The 25,952-nt window shown below is 43.0% G+C and overlaps 1 protein-coding gene across 1 annotated transcript in view; it reads left to right on the top strand.

The window, feature by feature from the left end:
- Positions 1–6,678: 6,678 nt before the first annotated feature.
- Positions 6,679–25,952, top strand: part of LOC308705895 (uncharacterized protein) — a 35,043-nt gene continuing 15,769 nt past the window's right edge. The window contains exons 1-9 of the mRNA XM_081391190.1: positions 6,679–6,812; positions 6,890–6,980; positions 9,402–9,480; positions 11,594–11,642; positions 11,725–11,847; positions 24,344–24,448; positions 24,525–24,579; positions 24,649–24,701; positions 25,335–25,411. Of these exons, the coding sequence (XP_081247316.1) occupies positions 6,734–6,812; positions 6,890–6,980; positions 9,402–9,480; positions 11,594–11,642; positions 11,725–11,847; positions 24,344–24,448; positions 24,525–24,579; positions 24,649–24,701; positions 25,335–25,411 (711 nt within the window). The 5' untranslated portion in view covers positions 6,679–6,733. The remainder of the gene's footprint in view (positions 6,813–6,889; positions 6,981–9,401; positions 9,481–11,593; positions 11,643–11,724; positions 11,848–24,343; positions 24,449–24,524; positions 24,580–24,648; positions 24,702–25,334; positions 25,412–25,952) is intronic.

The raw sequence follows: 25,952 nt of genomic DNA, 5'->3' as shown, positions 1-25,952 counted from the left end.
TTTCTGTGTGTGAGTGAGTTTTTTTACTTTTATCTTTTTCATTATTTGGGTTAATGAAAAGTTGACGTAGGCTGTTAGAGATGTGTGTAGTCTGCAGGCAGGGAGTGATGTAGACACCCAGCTAACGAGAAATATATTCTTACGCTTTGGTAATGTTCACATTAACTTTTGAAAATGGTATTTCTGAATGTTCACTGAACGGCCATTTAAAAAAAAAATTGGTTATTTAATGTTAAAGGAACATTCCATTTTATCATTCTTCAAAGATTATGGGAGCGTGACTTTTGAATGTTCTTTGAACATTATGAAAAAATAACATAAAAAAAAGGTCCAGCACTTGATATGATAATGATTGTGATGTAACATTATTAAAGACCAGAAAACTTTGAAAGAATGTTCTATTAATGTTCCTGGAAGAATGTTTCTCCTTAACTTTGAGAAACTTGCCAGAACGTTAGTGTCACGGCTGTGTGTAGTAAATATCCACAAAGAGATGCATGATGCAGAATGAACATGAACATGAACATGAACATGAACATGAAGACAGCTCTGGCTCTACACGAACATAACATTAACACAAGACTCTGAACAGAGGAGGTCTGAAGGCTTAAACACACAGGAGGATGATCAACAGAACGGGGAACAGGTGACAACCAATTAGGAACCATGACAACTAATGAATGACTGGAACTCAGGCAAATGCTGACAGTTAAAACTAAGGGTCTGTTTACATTTAAAAATGTAAAGCTTTTTATGCGTTTTGGCTACTCGTTTACATGACGACGGCGTTTTGTGTGCCTGAAAACGCCAACTTTTGAAAACGGGTCTCAAAATGCAAGTTTTTGAAAACGGTCTCTGTGTAAACAACAAAAAGCGTGAATCTCTGAAGACGATGACGTCATGCACATGCGTATTACGTTTTCAGTCTGTAGAGTTTCATCGCCATCTCCTGGCCTGGCAGCAGAATACATTTTTTTTTTTCCAGAGAAAAAGGCTTGTTGAATTTCATACAACTCTACACCGATCGGTGGCTGACTGGAAGCAGTGCATGCTGGGGAGAAATGTTGTCATGTGACTGTGACGTATGACATCAGAGTCCCGCGAGAGCGATTCGAGCGCAGCCGGAGGACTCAGCCAGAGCAGTTTCTAGGTTTTTTTTGTTGTTGTTTATTGCTTTATAACAGAAAGGAAGATATTTAGAAGAATATCAGTAACCAGGCAGTTTCTGGTCTCATTGACTTCCATAGTAGGAAAAAAAATATACTATGGAAGTCAATGAGACCAGACACTGTCTGGTTACTGATATTCTTCTAAATATCTTCCTTTCTGTTCAGCAGAAGAAAGAAATTCATAAAGGATTGAAACAACATGAGGGTGAGTATATGATGACAGAATTTTCATTTTAAAGTGGAGTATCCCTTTAAAAATTTGCCAACTGCATATAAGTGAATCAGATGTTGGTCATCAAAACATGAAATCTGTATGAAACACATAAACAAATGACACAAAATGTGTATAAATTCTATATGACTTTAATTTGACTAGCATATGATTCAATATAAGAACTTTAAATGATTTATATATGAATTTTATATGAGTTTTATATATTTCTACTAATACCATACACATTTGCATACTTTTGTCATGTAAAACTCATATAAGTCTTTTAACAGTATTCATATATAATGCAAAAATCCCCTACAAGTTGTATGTGTGCTATTTAGTATGAAATGGGCCATAATCGGTCTGATTTTGTATAGAACATGTATTGGCCTTATCTGAAACACAGAAGGTAATTCTGGCCGATTTAAGTAAGGAAGATATATGAACCATGCAGGTTTTTTTCATATGGGTGCTGGGTGTGAGGAGAGTGTCCAGGTATGATTTAAGTCCCTTACAAAAAATTAAAAAGTAGGGCTTAGCAGCCTGGAATTTATATTCGTGTAGGAAAAAAATTGCTAGAAGAATAAATAAGTTTAATATTGTTCCTTTATATCTTTATCAAAGTTGTGCTGACCAAATAAAACAAGTTTGTATAGCGAATGAAAATCTGTGTACAAAGATACAGAAATCCTTCTAAAACAGACTTATATGTGTGCAAAGAGATGAGAGAGAGATTTGTCTTCAGCACCACAAAATAACATAAGTCATTTATAAGACACGTCTTTGACCTTATTGGTTATTAAATATTTAGTTGACAAAGTCCACACTTTCTTCCTTGGATTATCGACAGACTGGCCATTCCAGTAGGACACAATGTATGGGAGAGAAACAATCTCATCCTGAAAGCTGTCTGATTCTCCTGTTCTGGCCAGATGAGTTAGAGAAAAAACTAATATTCCCAAGCTCAAAATACCCCACAGATATTTTTATAAAAATAAAATTGTCACTTTTTGAGGGTGAGCAAAAACACACTGTTTTGTGTGTGTTCCTTTAAATGCAAATGAGCCTCTGCTCCCGGCACAGGGGGCGGAGCTACAACAGCTTGTGTGCTTTTACCTCACACACACATGCTCTGGAAATATCAAAAACTTTTAGCCTTTTATGTTCAAACCGGAGTCAGAAAATGATGGAGAGACTCAAGAAGAAGTGACAACATGTAGAAGCAACAGGACATTTCTGAATGGTTAGTTGATGAATTTATGAAGCTGATGTGTAGTTATCTTCTAGTCATTGATTAGCATATTCTGTCTTGATAATCTATAAATCGTGTTCCCAGGGGCGGGGTTTATGTAAATTGTGGGGTTGTTGATGTCACTAACCCGGGAGGAATGTGGTGTAGTCTCTACCAGCCGTTTGTTGTAGTCCTTAAAAAGCCATTTCTGTAAAAGCAAATATCTCCCTTTGCTCTGAACTTTGAGTGTTGTAACTTTGCAGATGTTGTTTATGCTCAAACAGCAACATTACACACTAACTAAAGTTAGAAAAGTCAAATCATAATCAACCACCCCTTTAAAAACTCTAAATAGGAATACAAGAGTCCATCAGCACTGATTAAATGAGAGACCAAAATAATAATATTATTAACCCAATCTGGGTTATTTTTATAAAGAATATCACAATTGTTCCAAATAAAGTGCCGGTGAGGACTAAAATTGTGTTTTATAGATTAGTTGCCAGACCAAAAGCACTAGTTTATGAAAATGTGATAATTTAAGGGGCAACTTAATGATGTTATAATTACACAACAATGGGAAAGGGAGACTCCCACCTTAGAGAAAACAAGATTAGGAAGAATATTCCTAAATGAAACAAGTACTGTTTTAAGCAATTTATATTGAAAGTATTATTTAAGGAAGTAAAACCTAGAAAGTTTTGCCCACCACAGTCATATTTGTTAATAACCACAGACTTTTTAATGTAATTCCTCTTATGGTTCCACAGAAAGTCAAATAGCAGATTCGTGCACACGTATAGGGTAAGTGGATCTCGAGACGCCCTCAGCTTTAGCCGTACGGGTTCGTCCTCTCACAGATACATCTCTCTGTAACCATGAATTCAGTTTCCTTTTAGCTTTCCCAACAGCGGGGTCAAAGGTCAGTCTGCATCTGCCTTTATCATCCTCACATATGGACACACTCAGATAGGTCACTGTGACTGAACTGGAGGACCGTGAGAGGACAGCTCACATTTATCAAGATGCTTTGGAGAAAAGTGTAATGTGTCGGATGGCAATCAGAATCTGTGATTCATCTTTTAAGAACAGGGTAGTGTCGTGTGCTAGCTGACTAATAATGCTTGTTGGCAATAGTAATACCATGAGTACTCGAAAGAACGGAGGAAACAAGTTGTGCCGCCACAAGAAATAAATAAGGGGATACAGAATAGCATTATTATAAAGAGTTCTTATAAATTCACAGAATGGATCACCAAACCCAAGCTTTTGGAGAGATAGAAAAATAAACTTGTGTTCGAGAGAGTCAAAAGCTTTGTAAAACTCTACAAAAAGAATAAGACTTTCATCATCAACTAATTCACGATAATCTAATAAATCTAGAACAAGTCTGATATTGTTCGCTCTATGTCTTTTGGCAGAAACCCTGATTGAGTCTCATCAATAACCGAACTCAGAACACACTTGAGTCTCTTGGCCAAAACCCAAGCTAATATTTTATAGTCATTATTGAGAAGACAAATAGGCCGCCAGTTATCTATCAAAGTAGGATCTGCTTTAGGCTTGGGTGTAAGAGTCAGAGGAGTCCTTGTGTTAAACTAGAAGGCAGAGTTTCTGACTGAATAAACATCTCTAGCAGGAACGGTGCCAATTCTTCAGCAAAGCTCTTGTAAAACTGTAAAACTTTGTGAATCGGTTCCTGGAGATCTTTGATTTTTAAGGCCCTCAATTACTTCAGTGATAGTCATAGTTTTGTCACAAGCGAGCTGCTCATCTTTAGATATTGATTTAACCTCCTTTAATGACTGAAAGAAAAGAAAGGCTAGAATTATCTAAACTAATAGTAAAATATCTAGAGTTGTGTTTTTCCATTCTAAAGATAAAAGCAGAGCTCTGTTCTCTTTTTCTGGCTGTTTCCTTCTCGAATGAACATAGGAGCCTCCAGCTTTGTATTTATAAAGACTGTATAATTTGGATTGGAGCTCTGCCAGTTCTGATAAGCCCTCATGAGTTTTGCTCTGAAGTGTTATGATCTTCGATATAGCCTTCTCCTCTTCATACCTTCTCTGTTTTGCCAAATTGCAACAAAAATGCCTAATACACATTTCTACTTCATATTTTAGAAACTCACAATTTAGGCCAAATTTTTTTGTCAGAAGAAGCTTTCACCCAATAGTATCGAATCAGAAAGGAATTGTTTTTCTTATTTTTGTGAAGCGCTTTGAGATGTAACTTTTAAAGTTAAAAATTACCTGCACGGTGGAAATGTCTACACTAATTGCAGTCCCAAAAAAGCAGAATGTACAGACATTAGAGGGCTTTAGACCCATGGCACTTACATATTTAGTTATAAAATCTTTTGAAAATTAGTAAAAAATAAAAAATAAAAAGAAATTATGCTAAGGACTCTGAGTTTTCTAGCCACATATTTAAGTTGAGAAACTCATTAATGAATTTAAGTTTGATTTAAGTCTAGTAGGATGGATTTGAGATTTCATTGAGCAGAGAATACAGAGAGTTAAAGTAAATGACTGCTTTTCTGAAGGGTTAGTGCCATCTACTGGTCTCCTCAAGGATGTGTCCTCTCTTTTATTATTTATCTTGTACACAAATGATTGTAGTAGTAGTTTTAGAAATAACCATATCATAAAATGTGCTGATGATTCTGTAATGGTTAGCCTATTGAGTGAGGAGGCACTCAATAGGCTCAATGCATGGTCAATGCACTCAGTGCATGGTCTGGTTGATGATTTTTAGCTCGGCTTGTTTGTTGGATTGTTGTAAACAACAAAAAAGTGAATTTGAGAAAACTGTGACATCATGCATGTGTGTATTATGTGTTCAGTCTATAGGCGTGTAGTGTTTCTTTACAAAGTCACATTGCCAGCCACTGGCCTGGCAGCAGAATACAGCGCTTTTAGTCGTCTTCGCAGTTCCGCGTGAACGGGGATCGTTTCGACAACGTTGACGTCCGTACATTAACAATGCAAAGGAAAGACTTTTCCAATTTTAGTACATAATTGTCGTGTAAACATATCCCAAGTCTAGAAACTAAACAAGACAGAAACTAAACATGACCATGACAACTTCTATCAGAAAAAATTGAATTTTAGATCTTTCAAATGACATAGCCTATGGTTTGTCAAGATTCAAGTTGGATTTAATTAAAATAATACAGTTTGAATCAACAAACCTTTGAGACACTAAACTGTCAGCACTGTTTCCGTTGTAGGGTAAAGTTTGAATGCAATATAAATTGAGTTAAAAACAGATTTATTCACATATTAATTGTCATTTTTACAACATAAACATGCACAATAACAACCTAAAAATAAAAAGTTTAGGCGATAAGCCTTCATCAAGCTACAACTCTTTCAAGTCAAGTCAGCTTTATTTCTACAGCACTTTCTACAATACAGATCGTTTCAATGATGCAAACAGAGTTCAATTCTGCTATAAAGCAGCTCAAAGTAAGACAATACTGTCATTGTTCAGCTAAACAGTCAACAACTTACAGGTGAGAATAATTCAGTAATTAATTAACTAACAAGTTGTTTTTCACCATTGAAATATATGAAGAGTAGGCATGCAAACTTGCTGGGATGAAAATATCCTTTATAGTTTGTTCATTGGTGTGCCTTGCATGATTTACTATCTAAAATGAATGCCATTTTTAATATTGTGTATGATGTTCAATAAAAAAAAAAAAAAAAAAAAAGAGAAAAGAACCTGGTCTGTCGCTGCAAGAGGGAGGGGAAGTTATTTTGATTAAAACTTATCAGGTGGATGATTTAAAAAAAAAAAACAATAATTTAGGTCATTCGTGATTTCATGGTGATTTTAAAATATCACATGTCATTTGGTTTTATGTTTAATAAATGATAAATAATTGTACACTTAACCCCACATCTATTATTATTCTACCCATCCTAAACTATTTGTTTATTATTTTGGAGTATGAGTTACACGCGTTGCTTGGTAACGTTCCTAGAGCGAGCGTGGACACGCCCACTTGTAACGACAGCGTTTCAGTAGTAATGATAGTTTCGGGGATTGTTGTGTAAAAAGAGGATCGCGGTTAAGAACTGCACCGTTTCGCGTTTAGTTTGTTTTTTAAATATGATTGTTAAGAAATCGTCTAGAGTAAAAAGCACCGGGCGCAACGTGACGCCGCTGAGAGCCGCTCCGTCATTCTCCAGTATGAGGACTTCGTGTTTTTACGTCTAATTCTGCGATACTAATCGACTCGTTATAAATGTCATTTTTAACTCCTAGATTTCCAAACACATGGGTCTAAACGCAGTCGAAGTGCTCGTCGAGGTCGCCAGCTTTCTGGGTTAAAGGGATATGGATGCAACAAAGACAGGTGGGATTTATTACTAAATACTCATAATAGGGCTTGGGCGTCGTGACGTCATACTTGGCGTGGCGGCCATGTTGATGGCCTCGCGAATGTTTACATACAGCAAGTCAACGGGGAGAAGCAGAGTTGGGAGAAAGAAGAAAGATGTTAAAATCCCGAAAAGGATGTGGAATTTACGGGGATACGTTAAATAGGGAAGCCAGGGACCAGTAAGTTATGTGGACAAATTTTCCTGTAAAATATCCCGTATTTTAATAACTTACTATCATAACATTAATGTTAGCCCTTCCATCGGACCTGTCAGTCTCTGCACTGTTGTCCTGTTTCTACCCCCTTGCCCTTCCAGCGAAACAGATGTTTTCAAAGCATCGTTTTGCTTACTTGAAGGCAACCTTAGCGTGATATTGGCCTTTTTTTAGATAACAGCGTGGTTGTTGTGAGAGCACGATTTCACGCCAATCTGCAAGCAAAGTCACGTTAGACCTAGCTTCACAACTCGCATAGTTAATGCTGCAGTTTTGCAGAGGGATAGCAACAGAAAGATGAATGTTGAAATTGTAATTTTTCGGGATATTTTTATAGGTAAATACTAAAACGGGAAGACAGCGGGAAAAGAGCTCAAATACGTGAGAAACCCGGAAAAAACGGGAGGGTTGACAGCTACTACTAACTTTTTTTTCCGATTTTGTCCACATACTGGTCCCTTGCTTCCCTATTTAACGTATCCCCGTAAATTCCACATCCTTTTCGGGATTTTAACATCTTTTTTCTTTCTCCCAACTCTGCTTCTCCCCGTTGACTTGCTGTATGTTTACATTCGCGAGGCCATCAACATGGCCGCCACGCCAAGTATGACGTCACGACGCCCAAGCCCTAGTCACGTGTCAACGACTCATGAGTTGTTGTTATTATTATTATTGTGACGATCGCTCAGCACAGACTGTTTACATTTCACCTCGGAGCTTTAGGGCTGATGACTTTTTGTTTTGGAAATGCTCAGATTGGACCAGTTTATTGACTCGATTATTGATCAACAAACCTACTTTAATATTACCGGTAAGTTAAAACTTCAAGGTGGACTGATTGACGATGTCGGAATGATCGGATTTACAAGTTGAACTCTGGTGAACGAGTCGTCGGGTACAACGGGGCTATTATTATACATAGGGTAAGAAAATGTGCTTTTCACTCCTCCCATAGTGTATGATTGCAGAAAAAAAATTAATAATAAATATATATATATATATATATATATATATATATATATATATATATATATATCGAACATTGATGGAGCAGCAGATTTTGTGTGAAAATAAATGTATATGAGGTGTCGAGGTCTTTTACCCCACAGACACATGGTACTGATACAAACAGCTAATTTTCAGCTAAAATAATGTGTTTTTAATAATCTCTAAGTAATATTTGTTCAAAACAATCACTTTAGCAACGTTTGTGCTATTTTCTGTTTATTCTGATAAATAAAATAATTCATTTTTGTTAAATAAATATGGACTAGCTACTGTCATTATGTATAGCCTAATATAACAATATATTTTAAAAAGTAAAGATTCTTAAAGCATTGAATGAGATCTCATAATAAGTTAATATAGATTTACAGTAGTAACAATAAATTACATTTTATTATGCTATGATTAAAATCATACTTTTTTTTTATTATGATGGTTTCGTTATAAATATGGTGATTATCTCTAAGGTTTGAAATATGATATTTCCCATCTGAATAACCATGTCATGACAACAAATGGAAAAGTCAGTCATCTGATTATTATCATGTTAATTATTGCCTTTCACCCCAAATACCATACTTTTACATATCATTACGTTATTGAAAAAACTGTTGCTTTAATAACCTTCAACAAAACTGAACATCATTAAGAAGATCTTTGTTTTAAAATATAGACAATAATTTTATCGATTCTCATTTGCTTCTTGAATTACAACACTTTTAAAAACATCAAATATTAGATCAGATTAGCACAGAATCAGCGTTGCGCTGCTGTCCACGATCACGTCAAGGATCAGGACAATTTCCACGCGCATCTTGAAATGCTGATGTTTATGAAAGTGCTGCAAGTTTTTGTGCGTCTAGTGATTTAGGCAAGGCAAGGCAAGTTTATTTATATAGCACATTTCATACACAATGGTAATTCAAAGTGCTTTACATACTATTAAAAATAATCAGAAGAAATAAGAATATACCGTTTAAAATAAAGAAACGAGAAAGAACTAAAAATAATTAAAACAGTTTAGAATAAATTTAGAGGAGAATAAAGTCAAAGGCGCTTTGAACCCCGTTGTCTCCTACAAGTGAACACGACTTCCAGCAGGACCAGGAGATAATAGATAATGCAGTGCATAAATGTTTCTTTATTCCTAATGTCATATTGTGTGAATTTTAAGTTTCAGAGCAGTGAATGCGGGTGAAACATGTGTGAATGGAGGAGCGTTGACGTCAGGATGCAGGAGAGATCATGGCGAGGTACGAGTGCTCTGACTGAACTTTAGTATGAGTGTAACAGAGGATAGTGACTCTATGGCAAGCCGTTTTAGCTTGTACCCAGCGTTACTCGTCGTAATTGCATTTTTACTAGTAAGAATTACAATTAGAGAGCTCTACAGTTCAATTCTTACTAGTAACAATTACAATTAGTGAGCTCTCTTATTCAATTATTACTAGTGAAAATTACAATTAGAGAGCTCTACAGTTCAATTATTACTAGTAAAAATCACAATTAGAGAGCTCTCTTATTCAATTATTACTAGTAAAAATTACAATTAGAGAGCTCTCTTATTCAATTATTACTAGTAACAATCACAATTAGAGCTCTCTTATTCAATTATTACTAGTAAAAATTACAATTAGAGAGCTCTCTTATTCAATTATTACTAGTAACAATTACAATTATCGTATTTTCTGGACTATAAGTCGCTCCGGAGTATAAGTCGCACCAGTCAAAAAATGCGTCATGAAGAGGAAAAAAACATATGTCGCACTGGAGTATAAGTCGCATTTATTTAGAAATTTATTTCACAAAATCCAAGACCAAGAACAGACATTTAATCTGGAAAGGCAAGTTATTTAACTACACAGTAGCACACAGAACAACAGGCTGAGTAGGTGTCCGGTATGTTAACGCAACACATTAACAGTTATTCAGCTAAGTTACACAATAGCATAAAGAACATATACCTGGGAGGCGGAATAGGCTAAATTAACATAAGCCAGGGAGTCCAACAAGCAAGTTACCAGTAAACAAGTTCACCAAGCTCCCGCGATCTTCCACATCACTGAATCCATTGAATTTTCTTCATATGGTGTCGCTTCTGAATAACTCCGCCAACTAGAGCGCCCTCTCGCGGCTGTAGACGGTAATGTTTTCTCTTGGTTCATCTCAGTCTGAATTAATTTTGATATATAAGTCGCACCTGAATATAAGTCGCAGGACCAGCCAAACTATGAAAAAAAGTGCGACTTATAGTCCGGAAAATACGGTAGTGAGCTCTCTTATTCAATTATTACTAGTAAAAATCACAATTAGAGAGCTCTCTTATTCAATTATTACTAGTAACAATTACAATTAGTGAGCTCTCTTATTCAATTATTACTAGTAAGAATTACAATTAGTGAGCTCTACAGTTCAATTATTACTAGTAAATATCACAATTAGAGAGCTCTCTTACTCAATTATTACTAGTAAAAATCACAATTATAGAGCTCTCTTATTCAATTATTACTAGTAAAAATCACAATTAGAGAGCTCTCTTATTCAATTATTACTAGTAAAAATCACAATTATAGAGCTCTCTTATTCAATTATTACTAGTAAGAATTACAATTAGTGAGCTCTACAGTTCAATTATTACTAGTAAAAATCACAATTAGAGAGCTCTACAGTTCAATTATTACTAGTAAAAATCACAATTAGAGAGCTCTCTTATTCAATTATTACTAGTAAAAATTACAATTAGAGAACTCTCTTATTCAATTATTACTGTACGTTCACACCACCGCCGGCGAGAGCGGCAAAATTCGCTCTCGCCGCCCTGCCACCGACGCCGTAGAAAGATTCGGGGACGCTCTGACGTAGATTAGAATGTGTGATTTTTTTCCTCCTAGGCGGAGGACTTCTACATTCCGATTGGTTGCCGCTGGTTGCCGCTGGTTGCCTGCCGAACCGCGTCATATCTTATTACCATAAAGTTGACTTGTTTTCAACTCCTCTCGCCGCTCTCACCGTCCAAGACGCGCCGCGCCGCCCTCGCCGGAGCTCGCCGCCGGCTCTCATTGAAAATGAATGGCTTCCGGCCACTTTGACGCTCTCGCCGCCGGCGGTGTGAACGCACAGTTACTAGTAAAAATCACAATTAGAGAGCTCTCTTATTCAATTATTATTAGTAAGAATTACAATTACAAAGCTCTCTAATTCAATTATTACTAATTGTAATTGCTACTAGTAATAATTGAATTGTAGAGCTCTCTAATTGAATTCTTACTAGTAAAAATGCAATTACGACGAGTAACGCTGGGTACAATTTAAGCTAAAACGGCTTGCCATAGAGTCAATATCCTCCTCTCTCTGTGTTCTCCGCAGGGCTCGCCGACCGCCCGCGTCTCGCAGGACTCCAGCCACGACTCCACCAGTGGGTTCTGAAGCTCCAGTTCAGTGTTCTGCGTGCTTGTGCTTCCTCCGGCCTGTGAAAGCCGTTCTCTGTGTGTTCTCAGGTCTGACGCTGCCCTCCGGTGTCTCCAGCTTTCTGCTCGACTGCTTGGATGTCGATTCTCCACCGTCAGACGACGACTCGACGCTTTCATCCATCGAGGAGTTTCGCAAAGCTGACAATTATGGTATTATTAATGCGTTTGAGAACTCTGATTAAATTAGGAGTGCTTCTCAATTGTTTGTAAGCAGTGCTGGTCCTAAACTTCATGTCAGTGCATTAAACAATGCAAATTAACCCTCATCCTTCCCTCGCACTTTGTGACACATCTTTCCCTCGCGGGTCAAAATGACCCGAAGCCCTAAAATTATACTTCTTTAAAAAAAAAAAAAAAATTTTATTAAAATTTTCATTTTGATAATATTTTTTTGGGGAGATTTTAAAAAATTTTGGGAGATTTTTTTGTTATTTTTTATTTTATTTACCTTTAAATTACTAGATTTTTTATCAATAAATCATATATAGATAAATAAATAGTAATTTAAGCACATTCTTTCAACTTAAATTTAAAATAACTCAATTTCATGCATAACCCTTTTAAAGCAGAACTTGGTAACTTTTTTAACGTAATAAAACTGTCTAGAAATCATTTGGATGGTTAAACAACCTGTTCTGGTGATGTTGGTGACTTTCCCCGCTCCCCCCAGCGTTCCCAGGCGGAAAACCAACCTTGCAACTTGGGGACTACCGTCCCGGCAAGATAGAAATTGGAAGTCTCGTGAGAAGCGAGAACGAGAACGAGCGCAAGCAGTGGCGTAACGAGCCAACATCGGGCCCTTAAGCAGGATTATCAAGGCGGGCCCCCCTACTACAACACGTGATGACGTTACGCGCACCAAAAAAAAAAAAAATGCTGGTGACGGCGCACCATAATAACACACTGTTACTGTCACTGCTATATACACATACTGTAGGCCTAGGTCCAAATACATAAAAAAGATGCTCACTTACATTATAGCTGCATTTTCCGGGCTTTCCTCTGTGCAAAGTTGTCGATCATATCCTTAAGATCCAGATAGCGCGCTCGGGCATTCTCAATTGACAGTATGGCAAGTCCAGAGAGACGACTCTGTCCCATTGAGCTCCTGAGGTAGCTTTTTATCAGTTTCAGTTTTGAAAAAGAACGCTCTGCAGAGGCCACTGTCACTGGGATGGTCAGAAAAATCATGAAAGCAGTGCAAACCTCCCCGAAACTCGCAGTGATGCAGCTGTTCTCGACGATCAACATCTTTGTCAGCTGTTGCACTGTTCTCATTTGTGAAATACTGTCTTTCAAGCATGAACGGAATGATAACAATTGCATTGGGAAATCAGTAGTAATGTCATCTCTGTAAATCTCCACCAGCCTGTTTGCTAGCAAAAACAGTTCATCGTCTGTTGCAGTGCAAAGGGTCTCGGGCAGTAAAACTTTGAAATTGTCAACTGTTGATCGTAAACCGGCGAATCTCTGGGTCAACTGAGAGATGACAATATCAAGGCAGGCATTAAACACATGTACGCGAAAGTAAGACTCAGCATCTGCTAAACGTTCATCTTGACACAGCTCATCAAAATGCGTTCTCACTTTTCTCAACCGAGTGTTCTCAAATGCAGTGCTCACTCCCCACTTCTCTGAAAGGCTCTTCGCTGTTTGTTTGGCATCTTCAAAATTTTCTCGGAACGCAGTTAGGTCTCTGATGGCACAGTCCAGTAGCTGGACTGCTGTAGCCAGATCCATGTCTTGGGATTGTAGAAGTTTTGATATCACATTAGTTCGCTCCAGGATTTTGCTTTAGAGGACAACAAGACAAACAAATGAGAATTTCTCCATTGCCTGTTTCAACGATGCAGCCTCGTCCCGTTCATCTTTCTTTCTGCTTGTCAGTGAAAGTTTTGCCAATGCTGTCATCACATCATTGTACCGATATCTCACAGCGGTTACTGCTTCGTAACGTGAGGACCATCTAGTCGGGCATAACTTTTTCAGTGTTATGTTGGAGTCATTGTTTGTCTCGTCACTGTGTGTTTTATTTGAGAGCATTGCCCATCTCTTTATGCTGTGCCCAAAGAACACATAAATGCGCTCAACAATGTCAAAGAACTGTCTTACTTCTTGTATCTTCACCGCATCATTAAGAATGAGATTCAAATTGTGTGACGCACAGTGTACATACACGGCCGTTGGCTCCTTTGCAGCTATCCTGGCTTGGACACCACTGTATATGCCGCGCATATTTGCGGCACCGTCGTACCCTTGCCCTCTGCACTTGGAAAGGTCTAAGCCGTTGTCCTCCACAGACGCAACAATCTCCCGAGTAAGCTCGCTGGCCGATGAGTCGCTAACTTCACGAAATCCAATGAAGGACTCTTTGATAGTCACATCAGTGGCAACACCGCGAGCATCTCGTTCAACTATGACATATCTGAAGATCTGGCTCATCTGATCAACTTTTGCCACATCTTGTGTTGTGTCCATAATCACAGAGAAAAATGGAGCTGATCGTATTTCGTCTAGAATGTCTTTCTGGGTGTGTTTTGCTAGAATTTCTATTAGCTCATTTTGTATGAGTGGGCTTAGGTACTTGATCGAGCGAGCAGGGCGGCTAATCAGATCTTTAAGTACTGGGTCGTACATTGCCAGGAGCTCAATGACAGAAAGGAAATTACCATTGTTAATTTCCCCTATTTTTTCCCTATGCCCTCTAAACGGAATGTTGTTCATTGCTAAAGTGTGTGTAACATTAACCACACGGTGTAGTACCTGTCTCCAAAAGCTGGCCTCATGAAGTATGTCCCTCTCCATATCCTTATCCATAGTTCTGTTCTGACGCCAAAGGTCGCATATCACACATGCAGCTTTATGTAGAGTGGATGACTCGTGTTGTTGAATTTTCTTTGATAAATTACGCCAGGTATTTGTCTTCCATGTTGACTTGGCAAAAAGCCAACAGGGCTCGCAGTAGGCTACATCTAGTGTGGGGGAGTAGCACAGCCATGTCCTCGGTATCTCCAAACCAGACTTGGTTTTGCAAACGTAATATGCCGTTGTAAAGGAGCGGTTATCCTGTGCGGGATCCCGTGGGAAAGGACCAGTAGGTTTGCACGACCCCGAAGATATTATAAATCGTTTGACATTTGAGTCTAGATACTCAGGAAAATGACCCATGTCGGTTGGATGCTCATGCAAGGAGATATTAGCAGTGATGGGCATATCTACCTCATTCTCCTCGATGCTGTTGGATGACCCGCTGGTGTTAGCACAGGCCACCGAGCGCGCAGTGAATGCCTCACTCCCTTCCTCCTCAACATTTTCACCTTTTACATCGATGTTGCTTGATCCACTGGTGCTAGCATTAACCACGGAGCTGCTACTACCAACGGTAGCTTCAGGTGCTTTACTCACTTCATTCAATTGCTCCATCTCAATCTCGATCTCCCCCTGTGTCATCTTTTTAAAGAAGCTTCCTATTTTTGGCAATTTATTAATTAATTTATCAAATTCCTCTTTTCGTTTGCGCTTTTGAAAGCCACTTTTGTGTTTAAATTTTGACGTCTCCATATCCGTCTCAAGTTCAACGTTTTTTACTGTTTTGCACGCAATGCGCATGTTCACCCGGGGATTCCCCAGTCCCAATTCGAAACAAATTACACCAAATTCATCATTGTTCGTTTCAAACATTTATTTAATGATCAGTCAAATATGTTGTTGTCATTATTTATTCAAATCAATTCGCAAAAAATTAAAATGCGATCAGACTAAAAGTAGTAAAATGCGATAGGTGGACCCGGCTGTCAATCAATATCTTCCAGTAACGCGGGCGGGCCCCTGATTGGTCCGGGCCCGTAAGCAACCGCTTACCCTGCTTACCGATAGTTCTCTTACGAGAGTCCTCTCGTACTGCGTTTTATCAAAACGCTACGGGAAAAGTCTCTTTTCACGAAACACTGAAGCAAAAAATTATCCTTTAATTTTCATATATGTAAAACGCGTTGCGGCAGCAGCAGACAGCTATGGCGAGACGGCTTGCTCGCTCATTGGCTGCTCTGCGGCAACTGCTTAAGCCTATCGAGCGAGGCCTGGGATGACATCAGGCCAATGAGGGCGCTTCGCACCCTCCTCGCCACTTCCCGCCGAAACGGGCGTGGCTTACCTCTATAAAAGGAGCTCGAGAAGGCTGACTCACTTGATTTTAATCTCTTCAGCGAAGCGCACGCATCGCTGGATCACGGAAGCAGCGTCGTTGAAGCAAGCACATCAGCGGGACGAGCCCTCGAAGCCGCTGGCCAACGCCGCCTTCTACAGCCGTACCTGCTGCGCTTTCCGACGCCTATATCCTTTCATACTATTGCTTTTCTGTGTGTGTGTGTGTGTGTTCTCCGCAACACTCACCCCTAAAAGAGCTGCGTCTTTTTAAAGATGCTTCCCTGCGGCTCGTGCCGAGCCCCACTCACCGAGGGAGACAAGCACGTCATCTGTGTTTCCTGCCTGGGTGAGGACCATGCAGCGCTCGCGCTCGCTGACGGCGGATGCCCTCACTGCGAGCTTTTGCCGATGGTGACTCTGAGGACTCGCCTGGCATCCTTTTCCAAGCCTGCATTCACCGCCGCGATGCCGCGCCGTAAGAAGCGCCGCTCGCAGCGGGTCCCGGAACCCGCTCCAGCCCGACCAAGCTCGCCGGTTCGCCCGCCAGCTTCACCGGCCTCTCTCGAATCACTTCCTGATGCCCAGCGCCCGCAGTCTGCCGCCGCTTCATCAGAGGAAGTCGGTTCAGAGGCCGCGTCGGGGGAGAAGGATTCCTGCTCTCTGCTAGCTTCAGGCAGCGAGGATTGGGCGAGCTTTGAGGATCTCGCGCCTCCTGCCCGCAAGCCCTCAACGAGAGCCAACATTGAGACGGAGCTCATGCGGGTACTCGCGCTGGCCGCGGCGAGCCTCGGCCTCGAGTGGTCTGCACCGGAGCCCCCCTGTCGAACCCGGCTGGATGGTAGCTTCCTCCCTGGTGAGCGCACTTCTCCGGAATCTAAGCCCGCTCCTTTTCTTCCTGAGTTACATGAAGAAGTTGCGAAGGCTTGGAAAGCGCCCTACTCTGCGCGGACGCGCTCATCTGTGTCACCCGCATTTTCCTCTCTGGATAATGCCAGTGACCGAGGCTACCTCTCTCTTCCGCCGGTGGAACAGGCGATAGCGACCCACCTTTGCCCGCCCTCTGCTGGACGGCGGACTAAACCGGTGTTGCCTTCCAAAGCCTGCCGCATGACGTCGACGCTGCTCGCGCGAATCTTCTCCGCCGCTGGGCAGGCCGCGTCATCGCTACACACCATGGCTACGCTGCAGATTTACCAGGGTGATCTCCTCCGTAAGCTGGACGAGATGGGACCTGACGCTATCTGCATCGCGGATTTAAGGAGCGCTTCAGATCTCACGCTCCGAGCTACTAAAGCTGCCGCACAAGCCATGGGACGGTGTATGGCTTCCGCCACTGTCGCTGAGAGGCACTTATGGCTGACGCTCACGGAGATGGCCGATTCCGAGCGCACTGCGTTTCTCGATGCCCCGCTGTCTTCCACCGGCCTTTTTGGTTCTTCTCTCTCCGAGTTCGTGGAGAGATTTACCGAGGCCCAGAAAGCGTCTCAAGCCTTCAAGCACTTCCTGCCGAAGTGCTCCGGTTCTGCAGCGGTTCGTGACAAACGGACCCCGCGGAGCTCTCAGCCTCAGCCCCCGCCTTCGGCCGCCTCTTCGCAGCAGCCACAACAGCGCAGCTCGAGGCCCCGCTCTCGGTCCAGCGCCCGGCGCCCCTCTTCGCGCGGGCCGCGATCGAGGGTTGTGGTAAAACCGGAAGTGCCGAAGAAGTCCTAGCAAGCCTGGGAAAGCGCAGGTGTGTGAGTCCCGTTGCGGCCGGCCTCCCACCCAAGCGCCCCGCTGTTTCAGTCCCAAGGTTTGCGACTGTTCCAGTGTTTTCTGCAGAGAGCAAGCCTGCACTGCCGCCCGCTTGCCTGCACACAAAAGCCGTTCTCACGGCTACCCAGATAAATCTCGAAAAGAGTGTATTTTCTGGTGTCCCGGCCACGGCCGATGGTGCTATAAATGTAGTCTCGATGCCCACTCCTCAGTGCCCATCACTACACATAAGCACAGCCCTACACGTAGGGCCCGCGCACATAAAATCGACTCAGGTCGGTTGCGCTTCCAGCATAGTGAGAGTGCCCACTTCCCAGTGCCCACGAACACTATGTCTAACACATCACAGGCTCTCTGTAAAAACGAGAACTGTGAGCGCGCGCTCTGCTCAGGCAGACGCCGCGCCCAAAGCAGTAAATGTGCCCGCTCCCAGCCCACATCTACTCGCTCACATGAGTCCTATGAGACTTTCTCAGTCCTCCCTCACTCAGCTAAGCACTGTAGTAAGGTCGAGGACGAGCGTCTCGCCCGCTGTATTAAGCGCGCGCCCCGCCTCAAATGCCACAGGCATAACGCCTATGTTTGTATCCCCCGAAGCACCTCTGTCGCACGGCGATCAGAGTGCGCTCCGTATCCAGCCCCTAGCCAGCCATGCAGAAGCATGGGCAGCACTCCCAGGGGTTTCGGACTGGGTGCTAGGCATTATAAAGAGAGGCTTCTCGCTACAGTTTTGTCGACGCCCTCCCCGCTTCATAGCGCGCGTCGAAACTACGGTCTCGTTGGAAGTAGCTCACCTACTTCGAGCCGAAATATCAAAACTGATAAGCAAAGGGGCGATAGAGCGCGTTTCCCCCAGCTCTAAGCGAAGGGGGACTATACAGCAGATACTTTCTAGTCCCCAAAAAGGACGGCGGTATCAGACCCATACTGGATCTAAGACGGTTGAACAGAGTATTGGTGAAACGCAGTTTCAAAATGCTCACAACCAGCAAAATTCTCGCGCATGTTCGCCGAGAAGACTGGTTCATGTCAATAGATCTGAAGGACGCGTATTTTCAAATACAAATAGCGTCACACCACAGGCGATACTTGAGATTCGCCTTCGAGGGTCAGACATACCAGTATACAGTCCTGCCATTCGGCTTGTCCCTAGCACCCCGTACATTTACGAAATGCATGGACGCAGCGCTCGCTCCTCTCAGACTCAGAGGCATGCGAGTGCTGAACTATTTGGACGACTGGTTGATCCTAGCTCAATCACGATCACAGCTCGTGGAGCACAGAACCATTTTACTCGATCACCTCGAGAATCTTGGTATCACAGTCAACTGGACAAAGAGTTCATTGAACCCCAGTCAAACGATTTTGTTTCTGGGCGTCGTTCTGGACTCACAGTCTATGACAGCACGGCTGTCACCACAGCGCGTGTTGATCATTCAGCGCGCGGCGAGGTCTTTCCGCCGCGGCGCTGTCACCCCGCTCAGGAAGTTTCAAAAGATGCTGGGTCTCATGGCTTCAGCATCGTCAGTTCTCCGGCTGGGCTTGCTCCGCATGCGCCCGCTGCAGTTCTGGTTGAAAACGCGGGTACCGCGCAGAGCGTGGGCGACCGGTCGATTACGCCTCAAGGTCGATCAGAGCTGTGTTTCAGCCCTGGCGCCTTGGACGGCGGACGACTGGTACCAATCAGGTGTAAGCCTGGGGACTTCCTCGAGAGTGAGGATGGTGTCGACAGACGCATCCACCTCGGGATGGGGAGCTCTGCTCGAGGGCAGACCGTTCTTCGGCCTGTGGTCGGAACGAGAAAAGCTCCTACACATAAACTGCCTAGAAATGCTGGCAGTGCACAACGCGATGACGCGTTTTTGTCCCCGCATCAAGGACGAACACGTCATAGTCCGTTCGGACAACATGGCTGTGGTGTCCTACATAAATCGCCAGGGCGGTCTGAAATCCATATCCCTGTACAGGCTGGCGAAACGCCTCCTACTATGGGCTCAGCACAACTTACGCTCGCTGAGAGCAGTGCATGTACCTGGGCTTCAGAATGTGGGCCCAGACAGACTGTCCAGGAACAATGTTCCCCCGGGCGAATGGTCTCTACACCCACAAACAGTCCGGCTGTTGTGGGAGAGATTCGGCAGAGCGGAGGTGGACCTTTTCGCGTCCCGCGAAAACGCGCACTGCCCCGCGTTCTTTTCAAAGACCGACAGCGCGCTGTCCCGGAGGTGGCCGCGCTGCCCGTTATACGCTTTTCCCCCCGTCTCCCTCCTGCCACAGGTGCTGGAACGGGTCAGGGAAACGAAATGCCCAGTCCTGCTTGTAGCTCCGTTCTGGGAGAACCAGACATGGTTCCCAGTTCTGATGCAGTTGGCAGATATCGCTCCATGGCCACTGCCGTTGAGGAGAGATCTCCTCTCGCAGGCCGGGGGCTCGATTTGGCACCCACACCCGGAACTGTGGTCCCTTCATGTGTGGGTGCTCAACGGATACCCGTTGGTCTCACAGAGGGAGTCGTGAATACCATCACTCAGGCTAGAGCACCGTCGACACGGCGGCTTTATGCTTCGAAGTGGTCGGTTTTCTCCGGCTGGTGTACAGCTCGGAGCATTTCACCCCTCGAATGTGAGGTAACGGAGGTTTTCTCCTTCCTACAAGAGCTGTTGGATAAGGGCAGATCCCCTTCCACGCTCAAAGTGTATGTGGCGGCTATTTCAGCGTTCTTTGGTTCAACGCTGGGTCAGTCGCTGGGAAGGAATGATTTAGTCATCCGCTTCCTCAGGGGAGCTAGGAGACTGAATCCGCCCAGACCTCCTTCAGTTCCTTTGTGGGACCTTTCTACGGTCCTAGCGGCCATGAAAGGTGCCCCTTTCGAGCCTATCCAGTCTATTAGCCTCAAACATTTGTCTTTCAAAACAGTGTTTTTGATGGCTCTCGCTTCAGTGAAGCGCATAGGCGACCTGCACGCGCTCTCTGTGAGCCCGGCGTGCTTGGAGTTTGGTCCTAATGACTCTAAAGTCATACTCAAACCTAAGCATGGCTATGTGCCGAAATCCCTCAACACGCCTTTTCGGGCTCAGGTTATATCCCTGGCTGCCCTGCCGGCATCGAGTGAGGAAGGGGACTCGAGTTTTCTTTGCCCTGTTAGGGCTTTAAGAGCTTATATGTCCCGCTCTGCTGTCTTCAGACAGACAGAGCAGCTCTTTGTCTCGTTCAGCGGACGTTCCAAAGGAATGGCTGTTTCGAAACAAAGTCTATCCAGATGGATAGTTGACGCCATAGCGCTGGCTTATACTGCCAAGGGCATTCCATGCCCGTTGGGAGTCAGAGCGCACTCTACGAGAAGCGTTGCTTCTTCGTGGGCTTGGTCCAGCGGGATTTCCCTACAGGATATATGTACGGCGGCAGGTTGGGCCTCGCCGTCTACATTTATCAGGTTTTATAACCTAGAGGTTCCCGCCTTGCAGGCTAAGCTTTTGTCGGTGTAATCTGTTCGGCCGTCTAGTCAGACCGCTGAAACTCATGCGCTATGCGCTACCGACTATCTTGGGCAGAACTGTGTAAGACCCACATTTTCCGCATTAGTTCAGGTTCCCTACCCTGTCTATGTGATGATTATACTTGCGTCTGTGGACATGTTTTTTCTACGACGCTAAAGTTTAGGGAATTAAGGCTCTCACCCTTATTCCCTGACTCTGTGTGAGTCAATCTGGTGATTATGCACTGTATGCCTGAAAAAGCTTCCGGTGATCAGTGTTTTTATCCCAGCACGCACGGCGTTTTGCAAGGGGTTCCCGTAGCGTTTTGATAAAACGCAGTACGAGAGGACTCTCGTAAGAGAACGTACTCGGTTACTAACGTAACCTCGGTTCTCTCTAGAAGAGGGAACGAGTACTGCGTTCTCTGCCGTGCGTACGGTTCACTCTGGTTCGCTTCGGCGATCAAAATCAAGTGAGTCAGCCTTCTCGAGCTCCTTTTATAGAGGTAAGCCACGCCCGTTTCGGCGGGAAGTGGCGAGGAGGGCGCGAAGCGCCCTCATTGGCCTGATGTCATCCCAGGCCTCGCTCGATAGGCTTAAGCAGTTGCCGCAGAGCAGCCAATGAGCGAGCAAGCCGTCTCGCCATAGCTGTCTGCTGCTGCCGCAACGCGTTTTACATATATGAAAATTAAAGGATAATTTTTTGCTTCAGTGTTTCGTGAAAAGAGACTTTTCCCGTAGCGTTTTGATAAAACGCAGTACTCGTTCCCTCTTCTAGAGAGAACCGAGGTTACGTTAGTAACCGAGTACGTTACGCCTGTGAGCGCAAGCACGAAACATGAATTGCTTTACGGCAATTCGACATAAACACAAACGCATGTATGATGTATTACCAGATTACCCACCTCGGTACACATAGCTCCACACGATACAGTTGGCTTGCTCTGATCATAACAAACGCACATGAGCAACGGTAGAGAGGGGGAGGAGGCCGCCGCAAGTGAGTTTTATTATGACAGTGAGTGTTGTGAAATATACGCCCCCCCACAGCTGTAGGGGGAGCTCGTGGGGAAAACATGCGACAACAAAAGGGAAAATCAGCGAAGAAGTGACTAGAGTTCGCTAGAGTTGCCGAGTTCTGCTTTAATTCAGCTCAAAATATCTTACATTGGGAGTCTTTACTGACCTCTTGTGGAAAAAATGATTATATAACATGATATTTCATGACTCTAGATGGCGTTATAGCTCTATATGGAGCAAATAAAGTCAGTTCAATTCAGTGTGCATTCAGATACACATGTAGACATAAATTGGTAAAGTTTTAGCATTTTCAGTTTGAATGTTGAGCATTTTTAGGTTTTTCTGTGTGTACTGATTTTTTTTCTAGCTTTAACGTTAAAATAGCAAAAGATAAAATTATTTACTCACTATAAACATACTATAAACTATAAGAAATAAAACACAATCAATAAACAAGTCTAAATGACTGACAAAATGGCGTTTCTGCTCTGACATCATCACTCTGTCAGTAAAACTATCACAGCTGACACGACTCTCCAAAGGCATGATAAATATAGTTTACTCGAAAGCTCAAGTAAACAACTAAGAATGAATGAATGAATGTATTGCTGGTATGAATGAACAGGAATGTGTTTATTTCTTATACATTAAAATACGTACAAGAATGATCTGATTAATGATGTGTGATGACACAAACTGAAACATTTCTAACGAAAAAGTGCACTAATACTGATTAAAACAATTCATTCACTGAATAATTTGTCAAAAATAAATAACACTAATAATTTACACCTTGTAATTATAATTCAAGGTAAAAGGTAACTATTACTGACCTTTATATATACAGCGCTTTTTACAACACAGTGTTTCACAGCAGCTTTACAGAGATAGCAGGAGAATAATGCAGCAGAGTTTGTTTCCAGAAGAAAACAGCGTCACAGTCCAGCTTAAGTTCGTTCAGTGATGGATCATTTTTGTTTTAAAACAATGCAATGCTGCAATGCTCTTCTGGCTGGACTTCCATCATGTGCAACTAAACCTCTACAAATGATTCAGAACGCTGCAGCTCGTCTTGTCTTCAACGAGCCCAAGAGGGCACACGTCACTCCCATGTTCATCTCTCTGCACTGGCTACCTCTCGCTGCTCGCATCAAGCTCAAGGCATTGACGCTTGCTTACAGATCTATCACAGGGTTAGCTCCCTCCTACTTTCACTCACTCCTACGAGTCTACATCCCTACCAGAAGCCTACGATCGGTCAACGTGCGACGTCTCGTGGTTCCATCACAGAGAACCACACAATCACTTTCCAGAACATTCACATTCACAGTTCCCTGCTGGTGGAACGCTCTCCCCACCCTCATCCGGATGCAGAATCCCTGACAACATTCAAAAGACAGCTGAAAACCCATCTCTTCCGTGAGCACTTAACCTCATAATAAAAAAAAAAAAAAAAACTTTTCCTTTTCCTTTAATCCTCGCTTATCGGGCTTATGCTACTCTGAGCAATGCCTGAACTTCGTATTTTGAGCACTTCTTGTGCTGTTTTTTGCCTTTCACGATGACTCGCTTAATTTAGTCCTAATTTGTAAGTCGCTTTGGACAAAAGCATCTGCTAAATGACTAAATGTAAATGTTAAAAAAGGTTATTAATTTAGTTTATTAATTTAGTTTATTTATTTATTTATTTATTTATATATATATATAAACTCGTGTGAGAAACAAGTTCTTGCTCAGTTCTCCTCTGGCCAACGGTGTGTGATTATGATTCAGGCAGCATTACAGGTCAGATTGGATCAGAACATTCAGAATATTATCTGGTTGAAGAATCTCACGCCGGTGTGGAGAACTGCGTACACTAAATGAGGCAAGGGTGTCGAGTTAGTCGAGGTACCAGAGTGTGTGGGCGCATGACCGTGGGCGTCAGATGGGTGATAGATGGGAGATGTGGTCACGGCCCACAAACATATTGAGATACATTGTGGTATTGTGAGGTGTTGTGCTGCGTATGACTGTTCAACACACAGTGTGTGTGTGTGCCCATGAGTCAGAAAGAAACTTTCAGGAGCTTGAGAAATGGAGTTACTATAGACAAACACTTAAAGATTCGGGGAAACACTGAAAAAATTACAGCATTTGGGTTTGGCATGACATGAGGGCGACATTTATTCCTTTAGTTCTTGATTCAGACTGATCTCAGTACAGTTGATCATATAGAGAGTGTTCTCCTACCGCTCGCTGTGTTCCTCTCAGATGTCGACGACGCTCTGATGTGTGTGAGGAACTCCACTCTTCTGGACCTCAGTCACGCTCAGGACCTCGCGCTCCAGCCGACGCCAAACCTCTCCTCCATTGCTGGTGCGTCTCACTCAGGACTGATCACTTCACACACGCTTCAGTGCATGAAGGGCTGTGTCTTGTGTGTTTCCTGCAGAACTCTCATTAGACCCTGAAGAAGAGGAGGAGTTCTCTCCTGTGCCAGCGGTCAGGTAACGACACACACTTCAGGCTCTCGGCTCATTACTCACGTGTGCTGATGCTCCTCATGTGTTCCTCAGCCGCTCTCCTGTACGTGTGCCCTCGCTGACCCTGGCCTCAGACATGGCCTCAGGTACTCCAGTGTGTGTGTGTGTGTGTGTGTGTGTGTGTGTGTGTGTGTGTGTGTGTGTGCTTGAGTTGATGAAGCTGTTGTGTTGTGTTTCTGGTGCAGGAGCTGAGTGTGGGGTTAGAATTGTTGCATTGTTTCAAATAAATAGATTGAGATTCACAAACAAATGTAAAGAGTTTCACAAAAATGTATAAAACTCACAAATAAATAAAATGAGATTTGCAAATAAAAAAAATAATAATTACAAATGTGTTTTATGTCACAAACACAACTCTGCCTGGCAGTTTATTTGTGAACTCGTCGAGGCTAGAAGTGTTTCAAAATCCACAGACGCGTGAGGGGATTTACAGATGTGTGCAGCAAACCGGTTCACAAATAAACTGCCAGGCAGAGTTGTGTTTGTGACATAAAACACATTTGTAATTATTATTTTTTTTATTTGCAAATCTCATTTTATTTATTTGTGAGTTTTATACATTTTTGTGAAACTCTTTACATTTGTTTGTGAATCTCAATCTATTTATTTGAAATAATGCAACAATTCTAACCCCATACTGAGTGTGTGTGTGTGTGTGTGTGTGTGTGTGTGTGTGTGTGTTGAGTTGATGGAGCTGTTGTGTTGTGTTTCTGCTGCAGGAGCTGAGCTCAGATCAGCGCAGGAGAGAACGCCTGTAGACACCAGACCTGTCGCTCCTCACCCTGCTGTCAGAAAGGTGATTAAGATGGGAGGGGGTGTTGTTGAGGGGGAGGGGGAGGGGGTTCCTTTGTTAATAATTCGTTACACAGAACTTTATAGTAAATATTAATCAAAAATGATTCACACCTTCACAAAGTCCAAACATTCAGTGTAAGAGTAAAAAAATGACACACACTCTTCCTCGTCCTCCACCTCTAACACACACTCTTCCTCGTCCTCCACCTCTAACACACACTCTTCCTCATCCTCCACCTCTAACACACACTCTTCCTCATCCTCCTCCTCTTCCTCCTCGTCCTCCACCTCTAACACACACTCTTCCTCGTCCTCCACCTCTAACACACACTCTCCCTTGTCCTCCTCCTCTTCCTCCTCGTCCTCCACCTCTAACACACACTCTACCTCGTCCTCCACCTCTAACACACACTCTTCCTCGTCCTCCACCTCTAACACACACTCTTCCTCGTCCTCCACCTCTAACACACACTCTTCCTCATCCTCCTCCTCTTCCTCCTCGTCCTCCACCTCTAACACACACTCTTCCTCGTCCTCCACCT

Source organism: Scardinius erythrophthalmus (assembly GCF_964197995.2).
Source record: "Scardinius erythrophthalmus genome assembly, chromosome: 17".
Taxonomy (NCBI): Eukaryota; Metazoa; Chordata; class Actinopteri; order Cypriniformes; family Leuciscidae; genus Scardinius; species Scardinius erythrophthalmus.
This window is presented reverse-complemented; position numbering and strand designations above follow the sequence as displayed.